The sequence below is a fragment of the Urocitellus parryii genome, chromosome 8 (genome assembly GCF_045843805.1).
Source record: "Urocitellus parryii isolate mUroPar1 chromosome 8, mUroPar1.hap1, whole genome shotgun sequence".
Lineage (NCBI taxonomy): Eukaryota > Metazoa > Chordata > Mammalia > Rodentia > Sciuridae > Urocitellus > Urocitellus parryii.
Genome location: NC_135538.1, coordinates 2763322 through 2777071, shown reverse-complemented (window position 1 = coordinate 2777071; position 13750 = coordinate 2763322). Strand labels below are relative to the sequence as shown.

The following is a 13750-nucleotide window of genomic DNA, read 5'->3' as shown; positions in this document are numbered from 1 at the left end:
CTGTCTGTGTGATGGCCCCCTGTCTGGTGGTCTTGGGAACATGGCCCCAAACCACACAACCTCCGAAGCTGAGTGGTACAACAAGGGGCTCCTGTCCCTGTGGTGTACAAGCAATGCAGGTGGAGAACGCACGTTGGGCTGTTTGCCATCTTAGGTAATGACCTATTTAGAGGGACTTTTAAGGGAAGTATAGCCAGGTGCCCTGGCACCTGTCATCGCAGCAACTTGGAAGGTTGAGACAGGAGGATCTCAAGTTGAAGGCCAGCCTCAGTAATCAGCAAGGCCCTACGCAACTTAGCAAGAGTCTGTCTCAAAATGAAAAATTAAAGGGCTGGAGATGTAGCTCGGTGGTAAAACCCTCTGGGTTCAATCTCTGGTACCAAACAGATTAAAGTATAGGAAAGTCAACCTTTACAGCCATTTTGTTTAATGCATAAATCCAGATCTTTCAGTGAATTAAAAGATGTCGTTTCTGTAGTTTCACTTGATTCTGCTGTTACTGCAGCTTGTTACAAAGATAAAACAAATCACATGTAAAGAATACAGTTTATGGAAATGTAATTTACCAATGTTGACATATTCAAATAATAACACCAAAGGAGATCCCAAACAGAGTATTACAATTTGCAGTCTAGCTATATTTTAGTTCTATAATGATTAAATTCCCAATTTAGAATTAGTTTTTGAAAAAAATCAGAAGGAAGAGATAATCACTTAGCCTCTTCTTTTTAAATAAAAAGACAAACACTGGAATTATAAACATATTTAAATATAAGAAATAACAGATTTCCAGCTGGGGCACCTATAACCCCAGTGACTCGAGAGGCTGAGGCAGGAGGATCAAGATTTCAGAGCCAGCCTCAGCAACTTAATAAGGGCCTGAGCCACTTAGCGAGACTTGTGTCAAAATAAAAAAATAAATAAGGGTCAGGGATGTGGCTCAGTGGTTAAGTGCTCCTAGATTCAGTCCCTGGAACCAAAAAAGAAAAGAAAGAAAGAAGAGAAAAATAGAAAGGGAGGGAGGGAGGGAGGAAGGAAGGGATTTCCTTCTCAGAACTAGCTTGGGAACCAGAGAAGGACTCTGATGGCAAGCCTTCCTGTTTCTGAGTATATTGCACAGGAAATGCAGCATCTATATTATAAAGCGTCATAATTTCCAGATCAGAAATTCATAAGTCTTTTAAAAATATAATGTTATAGGAGAAAATGGAAATTTTGGATTTATGGTGGTTAATTTAATTTGCCAAACTTACGGAGCCAAAGGGTGCCCAGAGAGCTGGTGCAGTACTTCTGGGGTGTCTGTGAAGGTGTCTCCAGGAGACCTGCCCCTAATCAGTAGACTGCATGTGGCCTGTGGCCCTCCTCTCCAGCAGGGCGGGCATTGTGAACTCAGGAAGCCGGGTCGATGAGGAAGACAGAGCGAGGCTGAGCCCTCTCTCCCTCTCTTAAGCCCAGACATCCAGCTCTCGTGCCCCCAGTGTTGCACACTGGTTCTCAGGCTTCAACCTTGAACTAGATCATGCCACCAGCTTTGCTGGATCTCCAGCTTGCAGGCAGTGGACAGTGGGACCTGCGGGTCTCCATAATGGTGACAGCTAGTGCCCATGATAAACCTTCTCCCATGGACATGAATGTCAACGTCCACATATATGCATGTACACGCCACTATCGACTCACCCACCCGCCTGGCCAGGAATGCGTCCATTCAATTTTGATTTCTAAATGCACATTTCACAATTCACCGTCTTATTAGGAAGCACGATCCCTGCCTCCCACTACACCTCCTCCCTGAGGAGAAAGGAGGTAACCAGACATGGAGCCTTGGTTGCTGAGACAGTCACTGGAAAGTCACTCTCACCTTCCAGCCTGGTCAGTCTCAGCTGTAAGCCCAAAGGTGTGTGACTCAGATTCTGCAGTTCCTTTTTTTATCCTTTTTATTGTTTTTTACTTATTTATCTATTTTAATTAGGTGTACATGACAGCAGAATGCATTTTGATTCATTGTACACAATTGCAACACAACTCTACATTTCTCTGGTTGTACACGATGTAGCTTCACACCTATGAGCAGTCATTAGTGTACCTGGGGAAATGATGTCCATCTCCTCCCACCGTCTCTCCTGTCCCCATGCACCCTCCCTCCCCATTGTCCAGCAGAGTTCCTCCGTTTTTCCCATGCCTCCCGCCTCCCCGTTACGGATCAGCATCTACTTATCATAGAGGACACTTGGCCTTTGTTTGGGGGGAATTGGCTTGTTTCACTTAGCATGGTATTCTCCAACTCCATCCATTTACTTGCAAACACCATAACTTTATTCTCTTAATGTTGAGTAATATTCCATGGTGTTTATATACCACAGTTTCTTTATCTATTCATCTACTAAAGAGCATCTAGGTTGGTTGCACAGTTTAGCTATTGTGTATATAGTTTCTTTTTTAAAAGTAAAGTAGGTGTGTTTCATTCGTGAACAACTGAGAGTCTACCTGAATTTTTGTAGAGAAATAACTCATGGGGATTACTCAGCAGGCATGAAGGGGATTCGCATTCCAAACTGGGACAGGTGGCTTGAGCTCTTGCCTAGGCTTCACACTTACAGCAACCACTTCTGAGTCCATAAAGAGCTCAGCTTGCAGTTCACTCCACGGGCTCATGATCTGGCCATGCTACTGTTTCCATCTACTTCCCAAGGTCCTTGTCTCTGTTATTTCTCACCCGCATCCCAATGGATGAGTATCTTCTTTCTCCAAACTTACAGGTAAGGAAATTGAGATTCTGAAGTCGAGAACCAACTTTCCTAAAGTCCTGCAGCAAGTAAGGCAAGTGACTATAGTAGTCTCCTTCTTATCCACAATATTAAATGAAAAATTCCAGAAAGAAAACCCACTTGTAGGATTTAAATAGTGCACCATTCTGAGAAACCTATGAAATCTTGTACCAGCCAGTTCCAGTCTACCTGGGCACCATACACTCCTGCTCTGTGCCACCCATTGCTCCCTCTGCCATCTGGGCACCACCGTGATTGTGTTCAGTAACACCTGCCTTACTAACAACAGCCCCAAAGCACAAGAATAGTGATGCTGGCCATTTTAATACAGACTGTTAAAACTGTTCTATTTTATTAATAATTATTACTGCTAACATCTCTCTCTCCTGACTGAGAGAGAGATTGAACTGGAGACTTAACCCAGGGGTGCTTTACTGCTGAGCCAAATCCTCAGCCCTTTTTATTTTTTATTTTGAGACAGGGTCTTGCTAAGTTGCCTACAGGCTTGCAAGACTGGCCTCAAACTTGAGATCCTCCTGCCTCAGCCTCCCAAGATGCTGGGATTATAGGCACTAATCTCTTATTATGCCTGATTTATAAATTAAACTCCATTGCAGGTATATTTATATAAATATCATATATATATAAACATATATATGATGTCATTTAAGCCCATTTATAAGCCCAGTCCTTTTAAAAAATTATAGGGTATTTAATAACACTATTTAATATATTTAATAACAATGAAACTTATCATTGGGGGCTTCAGGTATTCACTGAGATCTTGGACTATGCCCCATGGATGAGGGGGATTATTGTATTCAAATCCAGGTCTTCTTTAGGAAATTTGATTTTTCCCATTCTATAGTCACCACTTTATCAGCAGAAAGACTCAGACAGGTCTTTTAAGATACCAACTCTCTGAATCTGAATTCTGGACCTTTCGAGGCTCAGGCAGTCAAGACGTCATTCCTCGTCCACACATGAAACATCCCTCACAAAATGTATCAAGCAGTGGCAGCCACACTCCCCAGGGCACCCTTCAGAGACACCTGGGCCACTTGCAGCTCCTCCTCCAGTCCACCAAGGCTCCTCTCCCCACAGTCCTGGCACCACTGAAGATCTGCCAAGGCCCCGGAAAGTCCCCAGAGCCACAGCAGAGCCACAGCCACGCAGTCAGAGGTGATCCCAGGGAAGGAGACACCAGCCACTCTGAGAACAGAGGCCCTGTCCCTGCCTGGCTCCTTCCTTGAGTCCCCGGTCCTTCTCCAGCAGGCCCAGCACCTGTCTGGAGAGGACCTATGGTCCAGCCCACTGGGCTGGCTTGATTCCCACCAGAAGTGGGTTTTCTCAAAACTCCTTCCTCTGACAGTGTCCACAAGCCCCTGACAGGGGGCTTTGTGCGAGTAGTCACAGGTGGCGCTTCGCAAAAGCACCTCCCACCTGGAAAGCAGGCACAAGTCTCACTGAAAATCCAGCAACTCAAATTCTCGGCTTGTTCTCCAGAAGGCAAAAAAGTCAGTTCTCATCCTGGAAATGTCAGGCAGAGTCCGGAGAAGCCCAGGGACTGGGCAGTCAGGTTGGCAGTTGGCCCTGGGAGGGGCCTTTTCCCACTTGGTTACTGCTCACACACACCTGGGATCGAATACTAGGCGGGAGGGAGGCAGGGCCAGTGCCAAGGCTTCTGCCGGTACCTGGAGCAGTGGCGCCAGCCCAGCCCAACTGTCCTGGCTGCAGGGGGGAGGTGCCCCAATGCTGTCCCACACTTGACTGCTTCAACAACAATTTTTATCAACGCTTTTATGCACTGGCATCCAGTGGACCTTCCACACTGATCTTTGGCACATCAGTATGTTCCTGTCACTGTCCATAATCATCTATGTAATTAAAACTCTTGAAAAATCCCTTAATACCACTTGCATTTTGTGACAATCAGCACTAAATGTGTCCGAATTTCACTTCCATTTCTGCAATACACCAAGGTCCATAATAGATAAAAATGATTCTTTGGGAGAAAGTCTTTTCCCCCAGCCATAAATAAGAGTAGATTCACCCCAAAAGGAGGGGTTTAAATAATAACTGGAACAACCAAATCTTGCATATTGCCTTTATTTTGCAGAAAATGCTTTCTGCCGATTGTCTTCGGCTACTTTTTTTTTTTGTCAAAAGGAAAATATAAAAGAGTTGATTTCACAATACAAGAGATTAGCTACATATATATGCTCAAACTCACACCTTCCAGTGGGCGGTGCAGTCAGTTGGCAGCTCGACTGCAGTCTGCTGTCCTCACTCTGAATTGTTTCTGTCCTTAACAGCTCAAATCTAACTACTCAAAAGCAACAAGGAAGAGAATGGAAAGTATGCTCTGTGTCTCCCTAAAGTAGGACAGTGGAGCTTACAGACGCTGGTGCGCCAAAGTCACCCTACTTGCTGTGTGAGAAACAAATGCATAGTTTGGGGATGCGCAAAGGATTTCCAGCCATGAATCACTGGGAACCAGGCCCCACGGCCTCTCCAGACTGAGTCACCTGTAGCGGGCACATCTCTCTTGCAGATGATGAGCAAGGGGTGTAGGGTGGGTACCTCGCAGGTCCTCTTCTGACTTCAGCATGGAGTTGGCCGGGCTCCTTCCTCCCTTGGTCCCACCAGCCTGACACACTATGCCCAGCACTTCGGTCCAGTCAATGCCAGTTACCACAGCGAAGTCACTGTCCCTGGAGACAGGGCTGGGTTCACATGGAAGGCGGGGATACGGGTGTCCAGGAGGTGAGGAGGCGGCCTTGGGCCGAGGCGTCATACTGGCTCTCAGGAACGTCTGTGACCGTGGCAGCCCCTTCATACAGTGGGGAGCCCGAGGACGAGGCGGCGGACACTGCATGGGTGAGGGGTGCATAGTGTGCGGGGGAGCCGCGAAAGAACTGGGCGCCCAGGCCGTTGGACACCCCGGCCGTCTGGGAGCCTGGGGTGATGGTGCCGTTGCTCACAGACCACAGGCTGGGGTACTGGCTGAAACAGAAAGCACAGCAGTCAGGGGCAGGGAAGGGACGGAGATACAGAGAGCGGGAAGGAAGGGGGACAGGGCTCAGGATCCCCTTCCTAAGGATATTACTGATCACATTACTCGGCTTTTCAAGCAGGTCATTTTCTCCGTGTTACTAAATGACCACATTCTGAGGAGTATAGAAGCTCCTATCATATCTATTAACAAGAAGCAAAATGTTAGGAAGAGTATTGACCAACACCCAGCTCTCGGCAGGGCACTGCTACCAAGGCTGCCAGCACCCTGCCCACTCTGTGCTCTCCAGCAGAATGCAGACTCCTCAGATGCACGGAGCCAGTGTCCGAGGGTCCCAGAGGAAGCTGCATTTTTAATTAGCATGCTGCACAACACCGCGGTGATTCTCAAGGTCAAGGCCAGATGCAGCTGCACGGCTGGTCGGAAGGCGCTCTGTGAACACTCCAGGAGCCCTACCTCTTCACATCAGCATGGGTGATGAGGGACAGACCCTGGAGCTGGACCAGAAGCCAGTCCAGCCCTGCTTTCATTAGCTGTGGCACATGAGCTTGGCCTCCAACTACTTTTCCAGCTGTCTCCAGGTATAAAACAGGGTGTCGCAAGGCCAGTGGTACAGCCTGTGATCCCGTAACTCAGGAGGCTGAAGCCAGAGGATCACAAGTTGGAGGCCACCTGAGCAACTTAGCAAGGCTGTTTCAAAATAAAATTAAAAAGGATGTGGGGGGTGCGGTTCAGTGGTAAAGTTCAATCCCTAGTACGTCCCCAAAAGGAGGATATTGAAAATGCTTACTAAATCCTTTCATCTCAGCACATAGCAGTGAACACTACTAAACCATGCTAAAATTCTGCCATGTCCTACATGTAGTGGCAATGGCCCTTGCAGCAAGCCTGAGCTAATCAGGTAGACTACTGCTCTGTTGTCAGCTGAGCAGGGGCTTGGAAATACCCAGCACTCCACACTGAGCCCTGGGTCGGCCTGGCCAGCCGCTCACAGCTTGCAGGTCATGTGACTGGGGACAGCCACCTCGGAGCCCTTGAAAACTGTGCTATCTGCATAAGAACAGACTATTAGATTCTTATTAAAGAACTATTTCCTTGACAAAAAGAATGAAGTCTCAGGCATATACTAATATTCTACAGACATCAAATGCCTTGAGCCTGCGATCAGGATCAGTGACTGCAGGCTCCCTCTGCCCTGGGCCTCTTTCCTCTGGAAAAGGAGAGTCCACTGACAGCTTTGCTACTTTTTTGCTACTATGTAATCTACAGAGACCTGACTTTCAGTGACCCGCAGGCCTGCTGTGTTTGAGCTATTCTCCCACTACATAATTTTCAGGTAAATAGAAGCCTTTACCTGACTTAATCTGAAAAAGAAAAAAGACTTTTCTTGACCTGTGCCTGCAAGTATGCACAGGACTGTGATCCTGTGTCCACAGAAAAGCCGAAACACTTGTTCCCTAACTGAATAGCTGGCTCCTGTCAGAAAAGGTTGTAAAAGGTTGACTACACCTAGTGATCCCACCCACCTGGGAGGGACCGCGGAAGCCCGTGATTTAGTGAGCTCTTTCTACATGGGGAGAAGCTGAGGCTCAGAGAAGTGAGAATAGTACAGGGCAAAGCCAAGATGGGGCCCTGGGTGTCCCAGGAGACGTGCAAGAGCAGAATGTGAGCAGGGACGTGGCAGCCGAGGAACACATCTGGACACATGTGGCTCACAGCAGAACTGCAAGGAGAAGCCCAACTGCCCACAGGAACATGGGGGAGGAACAGCCCAGAGGATGGACCCAGCCTGAGGTCACGGGAGGGTGCAGTTGGCTCCCCAGACATCCATACCTGGAGCCGGCGGGAGGGCTGGCACTGTGGCTCCCTGGGAGCATGCTGCCGTGGGCAGGCACCCCGAGGCTGGACCAGTTCTCATGGGACGGCAGCATGGACAGGCAGGCAGACGAGTTGTCGGAGTAGGCTGGGAGACAAGGGGCACAGTTGCAGGAGGGGGTCTCCCAAGAGCAACAGGTGTGTGCTGCTGACAGCTGGGACCACCCAGCACCAAGGACAATGGGGGACCCAGTGGACACAGAGCACAATCCATCAGCTGCTTCACTGGTCATTAGGTGAACATCTACTGCCAAACACATTTGAAAATACTTTCCAATAAGCCCAAGCTTTTTCCTTTATCATGAGATCCTCCTGCTCTGCAGAGACTGACTTCTAGACCCAGTTAGGGAGAGCTTAGCCTCTGGTCCTGACTGCTTCTCTGCAGTGCTGGGATCAAACAGGGCCTCACTCCTGCTGGGAAGCCGGCTACCCCTGAGCCACACCCATAGCTGGATAATTTAACTTTACACCAAGAATAAGTGTGATTTCAACCTGCCTTTCCCCACGGGTTATTTCATAAGCAATGAATGGCTATGAAAACCATGACTGCAGGCAAATTAAAAATAGGATCTTTGGGCTGGGGATGTGGCTCAAGCGGTAGCGCGCTCGCCTGGCATGCGTGCGGCCCGGGTTCGATCCTCAGCACCACATACCAACAAAGATGTTGTGTCCGCCGAGAACTAAAAAATAAATATTTTAAAAAAATTCTCTCTCTCTCTCTCTCTCTCTCTCTCTCTCTCTCTCTCTCTCTCTCTCTCTCACTCTCTCTTTAAAAAAAAAAAAAATAGGATCTTCCAGCCTCAGGGTCTCCCCTCCGGGGAACAAGGCCGAAGACCACTCCTCTCCTTTGAGGTCAGCTGCCATGGCTTGATGGCTTTATGGTGTTCTTTGGCTATTTTCCTCTGTTTGGGGCACACCAACCTCGGTCTGGGCACACAGAGTGCTTGAGACAATTAGACCAGGGGTCTTTACAGGCTGTGCCAACCAGACCACCGGAGGGCTGTCCCCCACCCAGCTACTGAGTGGGTGGATCTGGGGTGGGCTGAGACCATGGTTCTCAGGTGACACCCAGTCTCACTAGGCTAGTCAGGAAGTCCTGGGCAAGGCTGACCCAGCATGATCACTTCAGAGAGACATGAACTATCCACGCCTGGGTCCCCCGCTGGAAAGCGACTCGCGGAGCCTGCTGTGTTAAGTCTGAGCAGAACTCGGAGGCACGCAGCCAGGAAGAGCCCATGTGGGCAGCTCTGAGGTGGACTGGCCCCAGTGCAGACGTGAGAGCAAAGTCTGTTTTGACCCTAAGACCTGGAGTGCCAAAGGAAGGTCTCTGCCTGCAGCCACCCAGTGTCCCCTGGTAGGAAGACTGTGACCTACTTGGAGAATTGTTCCGATGAGCGTACGGGCTGGGGTAGGGGGCTGAGCGGTGGTTCCTCAGGGCCGGGTACCTTTCGCAGCCGTGGGTAGAAGGGAGAGAGAGGGGGCCTCCAAACTGAGGGTGGGGGCTGGCCGGTGGACAGAGGGTGCTGGTTCCAGGAAGAAGCCACCCCCCTGCTGTGGGAAAAGAATACTGAGAGACTGGCCTTGGTAGCGGCTGTTACTAAAGAGAAACCAGGGGGGCCCCGGGGTGCTTTCCCCAGAGTCCTGCGGAGGTGAAGGACCCTGAGCCAGCACTCGGTGCCGCCCACACCTCGGGGCGTCGCAGGACCTCACCCCATACTCTACAGGCTAATGGTTTCAAACCTGTGGGCACCGAGGAAACCTGGGAAACTACCCAGTGACCTGAGCCGGGACCACAGCAGATGTGTACTAACACACCTGAGGACACCCCGGCCATCATCTGCTTTCTCTTTCTACGTTTTAATCTCTCCAGTCTCCCTACTTCTCCCCGCTATTCAAAACTGTTCTGTCCTCTAAAACTCCAACTTCTTCATTCTTCTTTTTAAGTGTTTTTTTTTTTTTTAATTCAGAAAAAGCAAACCACAGGGAGACAACTACTCTGCTTCAATCTCCAAACTAAGCCATGCACAGCCGCCCTGGCCTAAGGACCCCTTCACTCTGCTCCCAACGCACTGCTCCAGAGGACGCCCCTCGTTAACTCAGCCTAGAAGACAGGTTGAAGACGTCCATTCTGAGTAGAAGACGGCAGGAGGCTAGTTCCTGCCACCTGTGAAGAGCAGCAAGCACTGGCTCTGTACTCCCCACAGTCAATTCCCCAACATCCCCGCCCTCCCTGGGTGGACAGGAAAGTTTAGAAGGAGCACTTCTTTCTCTTCATGGAGGTCACTGTTAATACCTGCTCCAGCCTCCATACCCTGTAACTCCTAAAGAGTGAGGCTTAAAGCAGAACTGCCCATCTTACCAACCATAGCTCCACAACAACCCGCGGTGGGGGTGGGGGTAGCTCACAAGCTTCCCACAGCTCCATTCTTCAGTTTGCAACCATTTACAAAAGTAGGGTCTTGATCTCTCTTCCTCCCCCAGCCCCCTTTCTCCCCCCACCTCTCTTCCTCATTTACTTATATATTTGGTACTGGGATTGAACCCAGGGGTGCTCTACCACTGAGCTATGTCCCAAGCCCTTAGTATATTTCATTTTGAGACAGGAGGTCACTAAGATGCTCAGGCTGGCCTCAAACTTGTGGTCCTTCTGATTCAGCCTCCTGATTCACTAGGATTAAAGGAATGGGAACCACTCAATGACAGTATGATGAACTAGACTCTCTTCTTACCCCAAGTCTACTTCCTACCAAGGTCCCAATAGCCCATCCTAGGCACTGAAGCTGCCTCTGAGCAAAACAAAAGACCCAGATCAGCATCAGTGGTCCCTGGCTGTGGGCATCCACGGCCCAGGGGAGCAGGCTGGAGATGAGTTGGCAGCTTCCACACCAGAGGCCATGAGCCCGGCGGCACAAAGGGCAATCCCGCTCTCCACCCACACCCACAAACATGTGTGGCTCCATTTCTGGCTTCTAGAGTTCAGCAATTCTAGCCCAGAAACATGGAGGAGGCGGGGGCAACAAACCGTACATTGGGAGAACCCTGGCTGCTGGCCATCCCCCACATCTTCTATCATGTCTTTGTGATCACTTCTGTTGAAAAAAAAAAATTGCAGCAAATTGTCAAGAAGGAGGAATATCAGAAAATACTTTGCATTTCCAGATAGTTCTGTGCCCAGGGGGTAGAGTTAGAATTCTCTCACCTTTCCTTAGCATCCAGGAAAGCTTTGGCAAATGGATTGTATTTAATTTTAAGAGCTGTGATCTGAAAAACAAGAAAGCCTATCTCTTAGTGGATTGTTCATTACCAGAGGATTTAGTTTAGCACCAAGAAATTGAGAAACACCTAGAAATATTCAAAACCAGTGAGAACTCTTTTCAGATGTATTTTTCTATTTGGGTCTGAAGTATCTGAGAAATTGCAAAGGAGAATAAATTTATGAAAAGTTTTAAATGCCAATTTCTGAGTGGAATTCATACTAAAATTAGCCTATACCCCAAAATATCCCATGCATACAAATCAAAAGGGCTCAAAACATAAACTGGGGTTGCCAAGGAAATAGTAATGTACTTGCTGGTTTTAGTTTCTGGTCAACATTGCAACACTGACAACTTAACCAACCAATCACAAATTCTCTATGCTTTGGGGTACACTTAGAATTATTTGTGGGCACCCAGCCAGTACTGGAATGCAGGCTTCACTCTGCAGGCTGGGGGAAGATGCCACCCACTCTTTCAGGAAGTTTCCAAACACAGGAGATGCCCCTCTGCCCCCTAAGAGGGTCTCATAGAGCTCGGCCTAAACACTGTAAGCATCTTTTCATTTCAAGAATCTCGTGGATGTTTCCAGTTTCAGGCAATCCTACAGATAGCTAAAAAGAAAAATATGTTGTGTTCACAAAAGGGGGAAGGTGCTTGGATGAATGTTCATTTTAAACTTTTCCCCTGGTGCCTCCACTTGAGTCATGGTAAATTTGAAATGGTACACACCGTCAGGCAGGGTCTCCCATCCCGACTCCCCAGGACAGGAGTCAGCCCTCTCACCTCCTCGTTCTGATAGGCTGTCACTGCTATGAACTGGGTCTCCGGGAAGCAGTGGCTGGTGATCATGCGCTGGGGACCCCCGACTCTCACTATGTGAATGCGAGGCTCGTACTTATGTAGGGAGTTCAACATGATCTGAAATATTCAAAACCAGTCAGAACTCTTTCCAGGGAGACAGACTCAGTAGGAGTAGCAACCCCTGTCCCTCTCAAGACAGCAAAACATCCTTCCATCTGCTGTGGAAGAGAATCACCTCCAAGCTTCAGAAAGCCCTCCAGCTCTGGGAAAGGGCCTCTGCTGTTGAGGGATGTGTTTGGGAAGAGGGATTGTGATTACACTTTAGGGTAACCCGGTCATCGGGAAATCTAGGCTGATAGGAAGGCGCGCTAGGCCTCCGCAGCCTTTAAAGGGCTAGTTGTAGCTTTTGAGGTGTCTGGTCTTCAGGATCAATTCCAGACTCAAGAGCAAGTTTGTCAAGACTTCATTCTTACTGCTCTCACCTCTAGGTGAGACCAGAACACGACATTCTCCAGGCTCAGGCCTGCAGGAAACCTTCAAGCATGAGGGCTCCCATCCGCTGGCCCCCAGAATTGGTGTGACCTTTATCAGATTAATATAAACAGAGCTAATGTGGTAGCTTCTCCAGGACAGAGGTCCCCTCCGGTCCGGCAGCGTCCCTCCAAGGTCTCCGGCACAGAAGGTGCAGCGCAGGCATGCCCTCCCGCCCCAGCCCGGCTCGGCCCTTCGCAGCTCCAGCGCGCCTACCTGGCCCCCTCCGTTGAGTTTGTTGGTGAGCTTGACTTTGCTGAAGGAGACCGGCGCCTTCATCCAGTGGGCGCCGAAGTTGGGCGAGTCGGGGTGGATGTAGACGCAGCTGGGCGCCTGCGGCTCCGGCTTGCCGCCGGGCACCCACTCGCCGTTCACGTACTTCCAGCGGTGGTTATCGGCGGCCACGAAGTCCAGCAGGAAAGAATACATGGCGTTGGGGTCCAGGCCGGACACGTTCACCTTCAGCACTGGGAACATCCTCCTGGAAAACACAGGGCGCGACAGGAGGACTCGGATCGGATCCGTTCCGCCCGCCGGAGGCTGGAGCCCAGAGACTTGTTTATTTCGGCCTCCCGGAGAACGTCCACAGGAACTTCCAAGCTCTCCCTTTCCCGGAGCCCTCCCGCGTCCTGGGCCCAGGAGGCCTACAGACTGTCCCTTGGCCTCCTGGAGGCAGCCGAGGAAGAGAACTTTTAGGGAAGGCTTTCAGCGCTAGAGGCCAAAACACCTCGAGAATCGAGGCACCTCGAGGACCTGGGGCCCCAGTCCCTCCTCCCCAAGCTTCCTCAGAGAAATTCCCAGGGGGTAATGGTCAGGAATCACCAGGGGCTGTCAACGGGCGGGAAAGAAGTCCTCCTTGCTGTAAGAGACACCCTGGCTGCCCGAGCTCCGGACGCGCCCCTACCTGCCGTTCTTGGTCACAATCATCTCATTGGTGAGCTCTTTGAATCGCAGCCACAGCTCGCTCTCCTCCAGGCCCACGCGCAGCTCGCGCTCGGTGGGGTCGCCTTTCTCGCTGCCGGCCTGCAGCTCGCTCTCCACCGCGCTCAGCAGGTGGTCCACTCGGCACTGTAGGCTCTTCCCGGCGCTCTCGGTGCCCGGGGCGCTCATCCTCCCTCCCGCCCCACCCCACCTCCCCGGAGCTCCGAACCGCTACCCTAGAGCCACCTTCACGCCTCTTGGGCGCTCTTCTGAGAAAGTGGTCGCACGGGCCAAGACCCGCAAGAGCGCCCGGGTCGAAACTCAGCCGCGGGAGAAGCGCCAGGATCAGGATCAGGATGGGACGTGGGGGGAGGGGCGGGGGCGGGGGACAGGGGCTTGGGGAAGAAGAGATTCCACTTGAACTCCCGCAAGGCAAGACTAGAGTAGATCTCTGGGGAGAGAAATTCTGTCCCCTCCCCATAAATAGAGCCGAGGCTGCCGCGGAGGGGGGCGCGGCGGATTGGGCTGCGTAGCCTTTGAAGTGCCGGACGGCTGCCCATTGGCCCGGCGCGGCCATATCAGAC

General features: G+C 50.4%; 1 protein-coding gene across 3 annotated transcripts; it reads right to left on the bottom strand.

The window, feature by feature from the left end:
• Positions 1 to 5497: 5497 nt before the first annotated feature.
• Tbxt (T-box transcription factor T) lies at positions 5498 to 13355 on the bottom strand. 3 transcript variants are annotated; one of them, XM_077802106.1, is made up of 8 exons: positions 13150 to 13355; positions 12462 to 12726; positions 11697 to 11831; positions 10856 to 10917; positions 10684 to 10745; positions 9031 to 9207; positions 7615 to 7744; positions 5498 to 5771 (listed from the first exon to the last, which is right to left on the bottom strand). In XM_077802106.1, exons 1-8 carry the CDS (start codon positions 13353 to 13355, stop codon positions 5498 to 5500), a joined length of 1311 nt encoding a protein of 436 aa, XP_077658232.1. The 3 variants fall into 3 exon arrangements, with proteins under 3 accessions (XP_077658232.1, XP_026248939.1, XP_026248940.1); XM_026393154.2 differs by having other exon boundaries at positions 9031 to 9204; XM_026393155.2 differs by lacking the exon at positions 9031 to 9207.
• Between the last annotated feature and the right edge of the window lie 395 nt (positions 13356 to 13750).